We start from the raw sequence: 16981 nt of genomic DNA, 5'->3' as shown, positions 1-16981 counted from the left end.
CATAGGCCATTCCCATAAGAACTATTACCTCGAAAGGGATTGCCAAGGAACTGGTGTTGTTCTTCAGACGAGTTGCCTGTCCGCACAGAAGCAGCTCGAAAGGAGGTTGCAATCAACACGCAGCTTACAAAACTACAGCGGCAAGAGATGGGGGACCTAGTGGACCAGAGCAGGGACCGCTCTCCCTTCCCAGGGTGCACAACCTTGAAGCACCACCACATCCACACAGAACCCAGAAAGGTAACATTATGGTCTTATAGGGTCCTAGAGGCCAGACTGGAGGCCATCAAAAAGGAGGACCACCAGATGCTAAAGATGGGGATTATCGAGCCGTCCCAGCGTAAATAGTGCAGCCTCATCTTCTTAGTGCCGAAGCTGGACGGGTCAGTAAGGTTTTGCAAGGACTTGCGCAGCAACTCACTGCCTTCCTGAAGACAAACAATGTATACGAAATGATTCAGTCTGGTTTTAGATCCCATCATAGCACTGAGACTGCACTTGTGAAGGTGGTAAATTACCTTTTAATGGCATCGGACCGAGGCTCTGCATCTGTCCTGGTGCTCCTAGACCTTAGTGCTGCTTTTGATACCATCGATCACCACATTCTTTTGGAGAGATTGGAAACCCAAATTGGTCTACATGGACAAGTTCTGGCCTGGTTTAGATCTTATCTGTCGGAAAGATATCAGTTTGTCTCTGAATGGTTTGTCCTCTGACAAATCAACTGTAAATTTCGGTGTTCCTCAAGGTTCCGTTTTAGGACCACTATTGTTTTCACTATATATTTTACCTCTTGGGGATGTCATTCGAAAACATAATGTTGACTTTCACTGCTATGCGGATGACACACAGCTGTACATTTCAATGAAACATGGTGAAGCCCCAAAATTGCCCTCGCTAGAAGCATGTGTTTACATATGCATATGTTTACACATAAGGAAGTGGATGGCTGCAAACGTTCTACTTTTAAACTCGGACAAAACAGAGATGCTTGTTCTAGGTCCCAAGAAACAAAGAGATCTTCTGTTGAATCTGACAATTAATCTTAATGGTTGTACTGTCGTCTCAAATAAAACTGAAGGACCCTGGCATTACTCTGGACCCTGATCTCTTTTGAAGAACATATCAAGAATGTTTCAAGGACAGCTTTTTTCCATCTACGTAACATTGCAAAAATCAGAAACGTTCTGTCCAAAAATGCAGAAAAAAATAATCCATGCTTTTGTCACTTCTAGGTTAGACTACTGCAATGCTCTACTTTCCGGCTACCCGGATAAAGCACTAAATAAACTTCAGTTAGTGCTAAATACGGCTGCTAGAATCCTGACTAGAACCAAAAAAAATTATCATATTACTCCAGTGCTAGCCTCCCTACACTGGCGTCCTGTCAAGGCAAGGGCTGATTTCAAGGTTTTACTGCTAACCTACAAAGCATTACATGGGCTTGCTCCTACCTATATTTCCGATTTGGTCCTGCCGTACATACCTACACGTATGCTACGGTCACAAGACGCAGGCCTCCTAATTATCCCTAGATTTTTCTAAGCAAACAGCTGGAGGCAGGGCTTTCTCCTATAGAGCTCCATTTTTATGGAATGGTCTGCCTACCCATATGAGAGACGCAAACTCGGTCTCAACCTGTAAGTCTTTACTGATCTCTTCAGTGGGTCATATGATTGAGTGTAGTCTGGCCCAGGAGTGTGAAGGTGAATGGAAAGGCTCTGGAGCAACGAACCGCCCTTGCTGTCTCTGCCTGACCGGTTCCTCTCTTTCCACTGGGATTCTCTGCCTCTAACCCCATTACAGGGGCTGAGTCACTGGCTTACTAGGGCTCTTTCATACCATCCCTAGGAGGGGTGCGTCACTTGAGTGGGTTGAGTCACTGATGTGATCTTCCTGTCTGGGTTGGCGCCCCCCCTTGGGTTGTGCCGTGGCGGAGATCTTTGTGGGCTATACTCGGCCTTGTCTCAGGATGGTAAGTTGGTGGTTGAAGATATCCCTCTCGTGGTGTGGGGGCTGTGCTTTGGCAAAGTGGGTGGGGTTATATCCTTCCTGTTTGGCCCTGTCCGGGGGTGTCCTCGAATGGGGCTACAGTGTCTCCTGACCCCTCCGTCTCAGCCTCCAGTATTTATGCTGCTGTAGTTTGTGTCAGGGGGCTAGGGTCAGTTTGTTATATCTGGAGTACTTCTCCTGCCCTATCCGGTGTCCTGTGTGAATTTAAGTATGCTCTCTCTAATTCTCTCTCGGAGGACCTGAGCCCTAGGACCATGCCTCAGGACTACCTGACATGATGACTCCTTGCTGTCCCCAGTCCACCTGGCCGTGCTGCTGCTCCAGTTTCAACTGTTCCGCCTGTGATTATTATTATTTGACCATGCTGGTCATTTATGAACATTTGAACATCTTGGCCATGTTCTGTTATAATCTCCACCCGGCACAGCCAGAGAGGCCACTCCAGATACCTAGAGAGGAACCAGGCTTTCTTCCAAGATTTTGGCCTTTCTAGGGAGTTTTTCCTAGCCTCCGTGCTTCTACACCTGCATTGTTTGGGGTTTTAGGCTGGGTTTCTGTACAGCACTTTGAGATATCAGCTGATGTACGAAGGGCTATATAAATACATTTGATTTGATTTTGACTTCTGAAAACTAAATAAGATATCAAAATGTGGCGCTTATCCTATGCCCGGTGTAGATGAGCTGACTAACCGCTTTGGCAGCGACTAGTATATCAGCACCCTGGATCTTACTAAGGGGTACTGGCAGGTTCCCGTGGCTCAAAAAAAGGGGGGAGAAGACTGCCTTTGCCACACATACAGTGCTGTTCCATTACACGGTTTTACCCTTCGGCCTGCATGGAGCTTCGCCTACTTTTCAGAGGCTAACGGCTAGGGTCCTGAGACCCCACAGTGAGTACTCGGCAGCATATTTGGACAACGTGATAGGGCTGTACACAAAGTGGGAATCTCACCTGAAGCAGCTCAACGCTGTCTTGGAGGTACTTCGCAGAGCAGGTCCAACCGCCAATGCAAAAACATGCAGGCTGGGACTTGAGTAAGGAGAGTACCTGGCATCACCATCGGGAGGGGCAAAGTCAAACTGCTAGAGAAGAAAGCTCAAGCCATCCGACAGTGGCCACAGCCACAAACCAAGTCTCAGGTAAAAACCTTAGGAATGCTGGTTAGCCTATCAAACTATGCAACTGTAGCTGGTCCTTTCACAGACGTGACCATAAAAGCCCCAGCCCAGCCTGGTCAGGTGGACTGACAAAGCGGAAGAAGCCTTCCAGAACCCAAAGGAGGCCCTGTGTTCCAGACTGGTCTTGGTGATGCCGGACTTTGGGGGAGAGAAGGTGGTCCAGACTGATGTCTCAGACAAATGGGTGGGCGCAGGCTTGTCCTGATAAATATGCAGGGAGGAGCATACCATCCTATATAATCAGCCGGAAGCTGTATCCACGAGACCAAATACTCAGTGGAGAAAGAGTGCCTAGGGATGCTGTGGGCATTGAAGAAGTTAAAGTACCTCCTGGGACGACACTCACGCTGGTCACGGACCATGCTCCTCTGGTCTGGATGTCCAGGAACAAGGAGACCATCAATAGTGTCCAGGTGGTTTCTCTCACGTCCACAGATCTGGGTTGAAATATGGGAATGCAGACGCACTGTCCCGCTGAAACGCTGTGCGGACGACGACGTCCCTACCCAGAAAGGATGGGTGTGTGAGATGGCCACTATATTCCTTCTCGTTGGCTACATCAGCTGGCCAGGAGAGGGGGTGGCCTGAAAGGGTAAGTTACACACACCTGAAAATAATTCACTTGGAAGTTTGGTGGAGACTGTTTTTAACCTGGCTTTGGCCAGATCTGCTTGTGTCCCTGGAGCAGCAAGAGCTGAAACGCTGAGCCCTCTAATGCTGAAAGGGATATCAGACCAAAACGGGACAAGAACATACCGGCCGTTAATTGGCTGTAGACCTGACCCCAGTAAGGAGAAGTCTGTTAGATAAATGTTTTATTTTGTTTGATATGCCGGTAAAACAGCTTAGCTGTCCGGTAGCAGAGGGACCAGAAAAACACGTAGAAAGGCTCAAAGGAAGGGCTAGGTTTTTGGTTTGGTTTTATTGTTACCCAGCACGATGGCACATTCTGTTAACCTCTTGAACCTCTGGGGGCAGTATTTCATTTTTGGATGAAAAACGTTCCTGTTTTAAACAAGATATTTTGTCACGAAAAGATGTTCGACTATGCATATAATTGACAGCTTTGGAAAGAAAACACTGACGTTTCCAAAACTGCAAAGATATTGTCTGAGTGCCACAGAACTAATGCTACAGGCGAAACCAAGATGAAACTTCAAACAGGAAGTGAGCCAGATTTGAGGCGCTGTGTTCCAATGTCTCCTTATATGGCTGTGCATGCGCCAGGAACGAGCCTACACTTTGTCGTTTCCCCAAGGTGTCTGCAGCATTGTGACGTATTTGTAGGCATATCATTGGAAGATTGACCATAAGAGACTACATTTACCAGGTGTCCGCCTGGTGTCCTCCGTCAAAATTGGTGCGTAATCTCCAGCTGCATGTATTTTTCCACGTGATTCAGAGGAGAAACCAAACTGCCACGAATGACTTATCATCAAATAGATATGTGAAAAACACCTTGAGGATAGATTCTAAACAACGTTTGCCATGTTTCTGTCGATATTATGGAGTTAATTTGGAAAACAGTTTGGCGTTTTGATAACTGAATTTTCTGGGGGTTTTCTTAGCCAAACGGAGCGATTTCTCCTACACAAATAATATTTTTGGAAAAAATGAACATTTGCTCTCTGAGTCTCCTCATTGAAAACATCCGAAGTTCTTCAAAGGTAAATGATTTTATTTGAATGCTTTTCTTGTTTTTGTGAAAATGTTGCCTGCTGAATGCTAGGCTTAATGCTATGCTAGCTATCAATACTCTTACACAAATGCTTGTTTTGCTATGGTTGAAAAGCATATTTTGAAAATCTGAGATGAGTGTTGTTAACAAAAGGCTAAGCTTGAGAGCCAATATATTTATTTAATTTCATTTGCGATTTTCATGAATAGTTAACGTTGCATTATGGTAATGAGCTTGAGGCTATAATTACGATCCCGGATACGGGATTGCTCGTCGCAACAGGTTAATGAATAAAAGTCCTGGGTAGTTTCCCTGAGAAAAGGTCCACCTTGGTCTGAGCTTGTGCTACTTCACACTTGTGGGCCAGCCCGGCACCCCTGCCCGCTACAATATTAAAATCACTCATGGCAATCATTCAGTCAAGTACCACTAGAATAGAGAGAGACCGAGAATGACAAGCGTATTCATCTAATTATCTAAACAGCTGCGTCCTGAACGCATGACAGAATGCCAGTTCTGAGGCATGTCTGTCTGAGCAGCTGTCATGCGGTTTCTTTACCAGCCATGTTGGAAAAATCTTGCATTCACTATTATGTCATCAGTACTTATTCTTCAGATATTTTTTCATTCATAGTCATCTCAAGACCAGTGGGGGGGAAAAACCTGAACCATTTGATTCCTTTTCAAAATTCAGTTACGTTTTATGAACTAATGACACGACCCAGAAGAGATTTTAAATTCTATATTGTCAGCGTTCTTCAAGAACCCTAGGGGGAAAATCGCACATCCATATGCATTTAAACATTTTCTTAGTCAGGCAACCTCTTCAAAGACCTTAAAATAAATAGCAGGGTGAGGGTTGTGGTCCCAGAGGAGATTAATCTGGAACGGGTCCTGCTGAGTTAAGCAGCAGTCATTGCGTGGGCCATTACAGCTTCAGTGACTGACTAAGGAGAAAGTCTGGTGCATTCAATGACATTCAGTGACAACGTTGCAGATATACATTTAATGAATCAACCTGACAATGGCCAATTCTATATGACAGAAAATCATATCTGTCCTACAAAATGCAGTACTATCTGAATGTTTCTTAACATTGCAACCTTCTAAAACAGACTCACGAATACAGCCAGGGTCATTTTCAATATGCATTAAACAGAAGACAAAGAAAGGACTGAAAAATGGAGAGACAACCTAGACTTGTCCAATAAGAAACATCTATTTTTTGTTGCAAAACACTTTGCATGCCCTAGTTAACATGACCCAGGGGGATTCATTCCAACCACTGGATCAATGAGGCCCTGACCAATCACTTTCCAGGAAGGCCATGCAGGTCATTTCCCCTTCCCGGTAAAGACGTGATGGCTGCATTAATCTCACACCATAACCTGTGTGTGTGTGTTTGTGTGTGTGTATATACAGTTGAAGTCGGAAGGTTACTTACACCTAGGTTGGAGTCATTGAAACTAGTTTTTCAACCACTCCACAAATTTCTTGTTAACAAACTTTAGTTTTTGCAAGTTGGTTAGGACATCTACTTGGTGCATGACAAGTAATTTTTCCAACAATTGTTTAGACAGATTATTTAACTTAACTCACTTTATCAAAATTCCAGTGAGTCAGAAGTTTACATACACTAAGTTGAATGTGCCTTTAAACAGCTTGGCAAATTCTAGAAAATTATGTCATGGCTTTAGAAGCTTCTGTTAGGCTTATTGACATAATTTGAGTTATGGATGTATTTCAAGGCCTACCTTCAAACTCAGTGCCTCTTTGCTTGGCATCATGAAAATACAAGTAAATCAGCCAAGACCTAAAAAAAAAAAAAATGGTATACAAGTCTGGCAGCGATTTCCAAACACCTGAAGGTTCCACGTTCATCTGTACAAACAATAGTACGCAAGTATAAACACCATGGGACCACACAGCCATCATACCGCTCAGGAAGGAGACGCGTTCTGTCTCCTAGAGATGAAAGTACTTTGGTTTGAAAAGTGAAAATCAATTCCAGAACAACAGCAAAGGACCCTGTGAAGATGCTGGAGGAAACAGGTACAAAAGTATCTATATCCACGGTAAAACAAGTCCTATATCAACATAACCTGATAGACCACTCAGCAAAGAAGAAACCACTGCTCCAAAAACTCCATACAAAAGGAAGACTACGGTTTGCAACTGCACATGGGGACAAAGATTGTACTTTTTGGAGAAATGTCCTCTGGTCTGAAGAAAAGGAAATAGAACGGTTTGGCCATAATGGCCATCGTTATGTTTGGAGGACAAAGGGGGAGGCTTGCAAGCCGAAGAACACCATCCCACCCATGAAGCACCGGGTGGCGGCATCATGTTGTGGGGGTACTTTGCTGCAGGAGGGCCTGGTGCACTTCACAAAATAGATGGCTTCATGAGGGAGGAAAATTATGTGGAGACAATTATCTCAAGACATCAGTCAGGAAGTTAAAGCTTGGTGCAAATGGGTCTTCCAAATGGAGCATGACCCCAAGCATACTTTCAAAGTTGTGATAAAATGGCTTAAGAACAACAAAGTCAAGGTATTGGAGTGGCCATCAAAGCCCTGACCTCAATCCTATAGAAAATGTTTGGGCAGAACTGAAAAAGCGTGTGCGAGCGAGGAAACTCGACTCAGTTACACCAGCTCTGTCAGGAGGAATGTGCCAAAATTCCCCCAACTTATTGTGGGAAGCTTGTGGAAGGCTACCCTAAATGTTTGACCCAAGTTAAACAATTTAAAGGCAATGCTACCAAATGCTAATTCGGTGTTTGTAATCTTCTGACCCACTGGGAATGTGATGAAAGAATCAAAAGCTGAAATAAAAATCACTCGCTCTTCTATTATTCTGACATTTCACATTAAAATAAAGCGGTGATCCTAACTGACATAAGACAGGGAATTTTTATTGGGATTAAATGTCAGGAATAGTGAAAAACTGAGTTTAAATGTATTTGGCTAAGGTGTATGTAAACTTCCGACTTCAACTGTATGTACACACACACACACTCATTCAAGGGTTTTTCTTTATTTGTACAATTTTCAACATTGTAGAATAATAGTGAAGACATCAAAACTATGAAATAACACATGGACTCATGTAGTAGCCAAAAAGTGTTAACAAATCAAAATATATTTTAGATTCTTCAAAGTAGCCACTCTTTGCCTTGATGGCAGCCTTGCACACTCTTGGCCTTCTCTCACACAGCTTCACCTGGAATGCTTTTCCAACACATGCTGAGCACTAGTAGGCTGCTTTTCCTTCACTATGCGGTCCAACTCAACCCAAACCCATCTCAATTGGGTTGGGGTCGGGTGATTGTGGAGGCCAGGTCATCTGATGCAGAACTCCATCACTCTCCTTCTTGGCCAAATAGCCCTTACACATCCTGGAGGTGTGTTTTGGGTCATTGTCCTAATGAAAAACAAATGATAGTGGGACTAAGCGCAAATCAGATGGGATGGCATATCGCTGCAGAATGATGTAGTAGCCATGCTGGTTAAGTGGGCCTATAATTCTAAATAACTTAGTGTTGCCAGCAAAGCACTCCCACACCATCACACCTCCTCTTCCATGCTTCACGGTGGGAACCACAAGTGGAGATGATCCGTTCACCTACTCTGCGTCTCACAAAGACAGCGTTTGGAGCCAAAAATCTCTAAATTTTCGCCGGTCTAGTGTCCATTGCTCGTGTTTCTTGGCCCAAACAAGTCTCTTCTTCTTATTGGTGTCCTTTAGTCGTGGTTTCTTCGCAGCACTTCAACCATAAAGGCCACACAGTCTCCTATGAACAGCTGATGTTGAGATGTCTTACTTTATTTGGGCTGCAATTTCTGAGGCTGGTAACTCTAATGAACGTATCCTTTGCAGCAGAGGTAACTCTGGGTCTTCCTTTCCTGTGGCGGTCCTCATGAGAGCCAGTTTCATCACAGCGCTTGATGGTTTGTGAGTGCACTTGAAGAAACCTTCAAAGTTCTTAATTTTCCGCATTAACTGACCTTCATGTCTTAAAGTAATGATGCTCATTTCTCTTTGCTTATTTGAGCTATTCTTGCCATAATATGGACTTGGTCTTTTACCAAGGAGGGCCATCTTCTGTATACCACCCCTACCATGTCACAACACAATTGATAGGCTCAAACATTAATTTCCACAAATTAACTTAAGGCACACCTGTTAATTGAAATGCATTCCAGGTGACTACGTCATGAAGCTGGTTGAGATAATGCCAAGAGTCTGCAAAGCTGTCATCAAGGGTGGCTACTTTGAAGAATCTCAAATATAAAACATTTAGATTTGTTTAACACTTTTTGGTTACTACATGATCCCATAGTTTGTCTACTATTATTCTACAATATAAAAATAAAGAAACTCTTGAATGAGTAGGTTTGTCCAAACTTTTGACTGGTATTGTACGTGCATACGTGAATCCACACATTTGTTAACTCACAGTGGGTGAGACGTCCTCGTCGTACTTCTTGAGCTGGTTCATGAACTCTAGGTGCTTCTTCTCCTCCTCCAGCTGTGCCACGCTCTGTTCGCTCTTCTGCAGCTTCTGCTGTGTGTTGGCCAGCTCGTCCCTCAGCCACTGGTTCTCCTGGCACAGCCGACGAACCTGGGCTCGCAGCTTCTGCTTTTCAGACTCCACTGCGTTTAAGTGGTTGGACAGGGCCATCATCACCTGAGGAGAAGGTTATCAAACCACTGCACATCAGTAGCTGTCCATGGTTCTCTTCAGTCTGCTTTCATCCTAGTTCTCCCTGGTTCCTCAGATAGAGAAATAGCATTAGAGGTAAGAGAACAAGGCAATTGCAGAGAGAGCCTTGTGAAAGACAGAGACCCTAACAGACAACAGACAGCTGTGTTAAGGGTGAATCATGACTGATTTCCTAAGCTTGGTCTAATATACTGTAGATTAAGTTGCTGTGTAATATAAGTACCCTCAGAAGTTAAAGCAGCAACCAAATTGAGTCATTTGCAGAGAACCTTATCCCAGATCTGTTATACTGTCTACCTCTAGCCAATGGTAATTAAAAAAATTTTTTTTTTTTTAGATATGAGACCAAACTACTTAGCTCCTCCCTCAGGCTTACATACCTGTGCTTCTCCAAGGCCCAGCTCGATCATCTCCACAGATTTGCGCAGAAGGCTGGACTTCTCGTGCACCAGGTTAGCCTCATCTTTCTTCAGGCACTTGATGGTCTCCAGCAGGCTGTGCAGGATGGAGTTGTGCTCATTCTTCAGTGCCTCCAGGCCCTGGATCACCAGCTTGGTGTTGGAGATTATCTCCTCCTGGGACAGCTTTTCTAGCTTCTCTTCCCTTGGGTACACCATCGTGGACATTGTCTAGTCTACCGTAGGGGGGACCTGGGGGAGAGGAAGGGGGAAACAGGAGGACAAGGGTGGGTTGATGTCTTGGAAGAGAGGATATATATATATATATATGGTTGGAAGACTCCCCGGAATCTGAAGTTTTGCAAGGTAGATGGGCCCACTCAATGTCAGGTGAAAAGAAATGTCAATTAAATAAAACTATGCATCCCAGTGAGACAATTATTGCAGGGCATATTAGAAGACAAGTAAACAACACATTTGATTAGTATTCCAACACAGCAGAGTTCATTTACACAGAGCCTATTTAGCCGGGCGTACAATACATAATTATGGCCCCGATTTAGCTGTCGCAGAGAAATTTGAGATCATAGCCAAAATCACCATGTCGTTGCCACTCGGGGCACACTGACGTCACCGACGCTCGTTTAATGTGAGGGGGTCAGAGACACAATCTGAGGGCAACCAATCCCGTCTGAGCCTTCCCAATATTTTCAAAACATGTTTGATAAAAAATGAAATAACATCAGCACAAAATCTGCAATATTGCAGATGGCATTGAGAACTGTGATGAGCAATAAGAGCACAAGAGATAAACAAACCAGAATGTGTAGACTCTTGAACAGGAGTGATGACTACTAGTATGATTCCAACACAGCATCTGATGTTCTAAATTTTTCGCGAGACAGCACAGAGCCTCACGACCAGGTGAAGAATCTTGTATTAAGTGACCCATCTGTACAACATTGTTTAATGTGCGCACCACTACATTGGTAGGACAAAAAAACGACAGGAAAGACGGTTGTTTAAATTGAGAGGCTCAGCGATGTTAGGATTTTGAAAGTGGGGTTGTGTACGCCCCGTATAAGCCTAACAGTCCCTATCCACAGAGAGACGGGAGAGGGTTTGACTGGATTGAAGTTCCAGAGCCAAAGTACAGCACCTCCTTCACTTTCCATGCCAAAGTTTTAAAGCCTCAAATTCAATCTTCACACTACTGATCAGTGCGCACCGTCTCAGCAGTCAGTGTCAGTCAGGTATGACAGGAGTGGAGCTGGGTACTGTCAAATCTATACTGAACAAAAATATAAAAACGCAACATTAAGTGTTCATGTTTCATGAGCTGAAATTTGTTCCTTACTGACAAAAAGCTTCTCTCAACTTCTTTGCATCCCTGTTAGTGAGCATTTCTCCTTTGCCAAGATAATCCATCCACCTGACAAGTGTGGCATATCAAGAATCTGACAAACAGCATGATTACACAGGTGCACCTTGTGCTGGGGGTAATAGGACAATAAAATGTGCAGTTGTGTCACACGACACAATACCACAGATGTATCAAGTTGAGGGAGCATGTAATTGGCATGCTGACTGCAGGACTGTCCACTAGAGCTGTTGACAGATACTTTTATGTTAATTTCTCTACCATAAACTGCGTCCAACATTGTGCCATAAGCCACATCCAGCCACCTGGACAGCTGATGAAAATGAGGGTTTGCACAACCGAAGACTTTCTGCACAAACTATCAGAAACCGTCTCAGGGAAGCTCATCTGCATGCTCGTTGTCCTCACCAAGGTCTTGACCTTACTGCAGTTCGGAATGGTAACCGTCTTCAGTGGGCAAATGCTCAGCGTCGACGGCCACTGGCATGCTGGAGAAGTGAGCTCTTCACGGATTAATCCCGGTTTCAACTGTACCTGTGCAGATGGCGTGTGTGGGGGCGAGCGGTTTACTGATGTCACTTGTGAACACAGAGTGTCCCATGGTGGCAGTGGGGTTATGGTACGGGGCAGGCATAAGCTATGTACAACGGACAAAATTGCATTTTATCAATGTCAATTTGAACGGACAAGAGATCCCGAAATAAGATCCGCCGCCATCCCCTCATGTTTCAGCATGATAATGCACAGCCCCATGTCGCAAAGATCTGTACACAATTCCTGGAAGCTGAAAATATCCCAGTTCTTCCATGGCCTGCATACTCAGACATGTCACCCATTGAGCATGTTTGGGATGCTCTGGATTGACACGTACAACAGTATGTTCCAGTTCCCGCCAATATCCAGCAACTTCTCACAGTCACTGAAGAGTGGGAGAACATTACACAGGCCACAATTGACAGCCTGATCAAACCTATGCGAATGAGATGTGCTGCGCTGCATGAGGCAAATGGTCACACCAGATACTGACTGGTTCTCATTTAAAGCTATCTGTGACCAACAGATGCATATCTGTATTCCCAGTCATGTGAAATCCATAGATTAAGGCCTAATTCATTTACTTCAATTGACTGATTTCCTTATATGAACTGTAACTCTGTAAAACATTTGAAATTGTTGCATTGATATTTTTGTTTAATGTAGATGAAAGAAAAACATGAACACAAAACATCCGTCTACATCTCAGTGGCTCAGTGAACTCGCCCTTCACAATAACAGGCAGGCACGATGTCATCTCTCTGCTCCAGTCATGACACAGTAAGCATAAGGCTGAGGATGCGTGACTGATTTTCTGGACATACAACATTTAAGTCATTTAGCAGACGCTCTTATCCAGAGCGACTCATGACAAGACATCCAGTGGAACAGCCACTTTAAATAGGCTCTAAATCTTTTAAGAGAAGGATTACTTTATCCTATCCTAGGTATTCCTGAAAGAGGTGGGGTTTCAGGTGTCTCCGATTTTGACTGGTCCTGGCGTCGTGACCATACAAGAAGAGATGAAAGGATTCAGAGACTTCATCAGTGAGATGGGTCATTACTTGTATGCTGTTAAAATTATGCCATGACTAACAAATGTACTAGGATTAGGCTAGGCTACTAACTGCCCAAAGTGAGTCACTAGTGCAGCCTCAATGAGTACCCTATGAAAGACATTACTCACTGTTCTGTGTGGCCTTGATAGAAGAATGTTAGACCCAGCCTTATCACAGATAACTACAACGGCAAAACAATTAAGAAAATTGTATGCAAAAACAGAAAAGACAAAAATTCTTTACAAACTGTAGGCCTGTAGGCTGTAACACTGGCCTTGTTTACTTCTCAGCTGCTCTTATTCCTATAATTTGTATAGACTTCATGTACACTACAGTATGTGGAAGGTGAACTTGTCTATAGACCTGCTTTCCATGATGAACAGCCGTGGGGGAGAATGGGATAGGCAAATTCTAGTGGATAGGCTGGCAGGCGGGAATGCTTTGGGCCAATCCCAATAACACCAGGTTCAGAGCAGGACAGGGCTGCAGTTGGCCGGCTGTGGACTGAGGGCACACAGATTAGAGGTTGACCAATTAAATCGGCATGGCTGATTAATTAGGGCCGATATCAAGTTTTCATAACAATCGGTAATCTGCCTTTTTGGACGCCGATTACATTGCAATCCACGAGGAGACTGCGTGGCAGGCTGACCACCTGTTACACGAGTGCAGCATCAAAAGGACCTTGTGGATGCAAGGAGCCAAGGTAAATTGCTAGCTAGCGTTAAACTTATAAAAAAAACTATCACTAATTAACTACACATGGTTGATGATATTACTAGGTTAACTAGCTTGTCCTGCGTTGCATATAATTAAAGCGGTGCCTGTAAATTTATCACCGAATCACAGTCAACTTCAACTTTGCCAAAAAGGTGATGATTTAACAAAAAGCGCATTTGCGGAAAAAAAGCACAATCGTTGCACAAATGTACCTACCCATAAACATCACTGCCTTTCTTAAAATCAATACACAAGTATATTTCTTTAAACAAATGTTAGCAGGCAATATTTACTAGAGAAATTGTCACTGCTCGTGTTCAGTGCAAGCAGAGTCAGGGTATATGCAGTAGTTTTGGCCTCCTAACAAAGACCGTATTTTACATAATTATGACATAACATTGAAGGTTGTGCAAATTAACAGCAATATTTAGACATAAGGTTGCCACCCGTTCGATAAAATACGGAACGGTTCCGTATTTCACTGAAAGAATAAACGTTTTGTTTTCGAAATGATAGTTTACAGATTTGACCATATTAATGACCAAAAGCTCGTATTGCTGTGTGTTTATTATAATTAAGTCTATGATTTGATATTTGATAGAGCAGTCTGACTGAGCGGTGGTAGGCAGCAGCAGGCTTGTAAGCATTCATTCAAACAGCACTTTACTGCGCTTGCCAGCAGCTCTTAGCAATGCTTGAGGCACAGCGCTGTTTATGACTTCAAGCCTATGAACTCCCGAGATTAGGCTGGCAATACTGAGGTTCCTATGAGAACATCCAATAGTGAAAGGTATATGAAATACAAGTGGTATAGAGAAATAGTCGACATGTCATAATTCCTATAATAACTACAACCTAAAACACCTTAACTGGAAATACTGAAGACTAGTGTTAAAAAAGGAACCACTGGCTTTTATATGTTCTCATGTTCTGAGCAAGGAATTTAAACATTAGCTTCTTTTTTTTTTACACAGCACATATTGCACTGTGTTTTTGCATTATTTAAACCAAATTGAACATGTTCCATTATTTATTTGAGACTAAATTGATGTATTATATTAAGTTAGAATAAAAGTGGTCATTGTTCATTCAGTATTGTTGTAATTGTCATTACTACAAATACATATATATATATATACACACACATTTTTTTTTATCGTCTGATTAAATTGGTATCGGCTTTTTTTGGCCCTCCAATAAAATCGGTATCGGCGTTGAAAAATCATAAATCCGTCAACCTCTAACACAGATGGAGCCTTATGGAGGGTGTCCGTCTAGCCAGGCTGTGGACTTCAGTGACAGGCTCAGGAAGGCCTCCCCCTGCCTGACTGAATGACTGGCTGACTCGGTCATGGATAGCGGACACAGAGTGGACGGCATGAATCATGAGCAGTAGGAGGAATGGATGGTCAGGTCACTTAAAATGACAGATACAGTTGAAGTCGGAAGTTTACATACACCTTAACCAAATACATTTAAACTCGGTTTTTCACAATTCCTGACATTTAATCCTAGTTTAAATCCCCTGTTTTAGGTCAGTTAGGATCACCACTTTATTTTAAGAATGTGAAATGTCAGAATAATTGTAGAGAGAATTACAGCTTTTATTCATTTCATCACATCCCAGTGGGTCAGAAGTTTACATACACTCAATTAGTATTTGGTAGCATTGCCTTGAAATTGTTTCACTTGGGTCTAATGTTTTGGGAAGCATTCCACAAGCTTCCCACAATAAGTTGGGTGAAGTTTGGCCCATTCCTCCTGACAGAGCTGGTACAACTGAGTCAGGTCTGTAGGCCTCCTTGCATACACACGCTTTTCAGTTCTGCCCACAAATGTTCTATAGGATTGAGGTCAGGGCTTTGTGATGGCCACTCCCATACCTTGACTTTGTTGTCTTTAAGCCATTTTGCCACAACTTTGGAAGTATGTTTGGGGTCATTGTTAATTTGGAAGATTAATTCACGAGCAAGATTTAACTTCCTGACTGATGTCTTGAGAGGTTGCTTCAATATATTCACATAATTTTCCTCCCTCATGAAGCCATCTATTTTGTGAAGTGCACCAGTCCCTACTGCAGCAAAGCACCCCCACAACATGATGCTGCCATCCCCGTTCTTCACGGTTGGGATGGTGTTCTTGGGGTTGCAAGCATCCCCTTTTTCCTCCAAACATAAAATGGTCATTATGGCCAAACAGTTCTATTTTTGTGTCATCAGACCAGAGGACATTTTTCCAAAAAGTACTTTCGTTGTCCCCATGTTCAGTAGCAAACCATAGTCTGGCTTTTTTATGAAGGTTAAGGAGCAGTGGCTTCTTCCTTGCTGAGCAGCCTCTCAAGTTATGTTAATATAGGACTCATTTTACAGTGGATATAGATACTTTTGTACCCGTTCCCTCCAGCATCTTCACATGGTCCTTTGCTGTTGTTCTGGGATTGATTTGCACTTTTCGCACTAAAATACGTTCATCTCTAAGAGACGGAACGCATCTCCTTCCTGAGTGGTATGGCGGCTGTGTGGTCCCAAGGTGTTTATACTTGCGTACTATTGTTTGCACAGATGAACGTGGTACCTTCAGGCGTTTGGAAATTGCACCCAAGGATGAACCAGACTTGTGAAGGTCTACAAATTTCTGTTGGTGTCTTGGTTGATTTCTTTTGATTTTCCCATGATGTCAAGCAAAGAGGCACCGAGTTTGAAGGTAGGCCTTGAAATACATCCACGGGTACACATCCAATTGACTCAAATTATGTCATTTAGCCTATCCGAAGCTTCTAAAGCATGACATAATTTTCTGGAATTTGCCAAGCTGTTTAAGCCTACACTAGGTGCCAGTCATAAGACTGTGCTATATTAAAGAAGATTTTGGTAGTGAGGCATTAAGGTGTTTCATGTATGAAAGTCTTTAAGAGAGGTCACTGTTCCTGCAACATTGTTTTGACCACATTCACACTTTCTTATGGTTTAAACATATTGCAGATAGTTGTTGTAGAGCTAACTGATCTGTCAAAAGTGCCTGAAGTCCCCAGTACAGAAAGGAGCAGAGTATGACCTTAGAAAATGTCGCAGTCCACATGTGTCGGGTGTCCAATCAAACATCTTTTGACCAATGGGTAAAATAATGTTTGTGTAGTCAGTCACCTAAGAAAACCAGTGACCCAATCTCATGTTTCTATCATAATCTGTTTTAAAAGGGACAAAAAAAAAAAAGTGTGTGTGTATATATATATATATATAAAAACTCGGCAAAAAAAGAAATGTCCCTTTATCTTTGAAAGACCGGGACCT

At 43.2% G+C, this 16981-nt stretch overlaps 1 protein-coding gene across 7 annotated transcripts in view; it reads right to left on the bottom strand.

Moving 5' to 3' along the window:
- LOC115135363 (kinesin light chain 1-like) overlaps positions 1 to 16981 on the bottom strand; it is a 53674-nt gene that overhangs the window by 26319 nt on the left and 10374 nt on the right. For 6 of the 7 annotated variants that reach the window (XM_029669988.2, XM_065023430.1, XM_029669989.2 and 3 more), the window contains exons 2-3: positions 9981 to 10250; positions 9334 to 9564 (exon numbers count right to left, since the gene is read on the bottom strand). In XM_029669988.2, the coding sequence (XP_029525848.1) occupies positions 9334 to 9564; positions 9981 to 10226 (477 nt within the window). In that variant the 5' untranslated portion in view covers positions 10227 to 10250. Of the gene's footprint in view, positions 1 to 9333; positions 9565 to 9980; positions 10251 to 16981 lie in introns of those variants that run through there. The other variant, XM_065023433.1, reaches the window with a different exon arrangement.

The sequence above is a fragment of the Oncorhynchus nerka genome, linkage group LG10, assembly GCF_034236695.1.
Source record: "Oncorhynchus nerka isolate Pitt River linkage group LG10, Oner_Uvic_2.0, whole genome shotgun sequence".
NCBI lineage: Eukaryota > Metazoa > Chordata > Actinopteri > Salmoniformes > Salmonidae > Oncorhynchus > Oncorhynchus nerka.
This window is presented reverse-complemented; position numbering and strand designations above follow the sequence as displayed.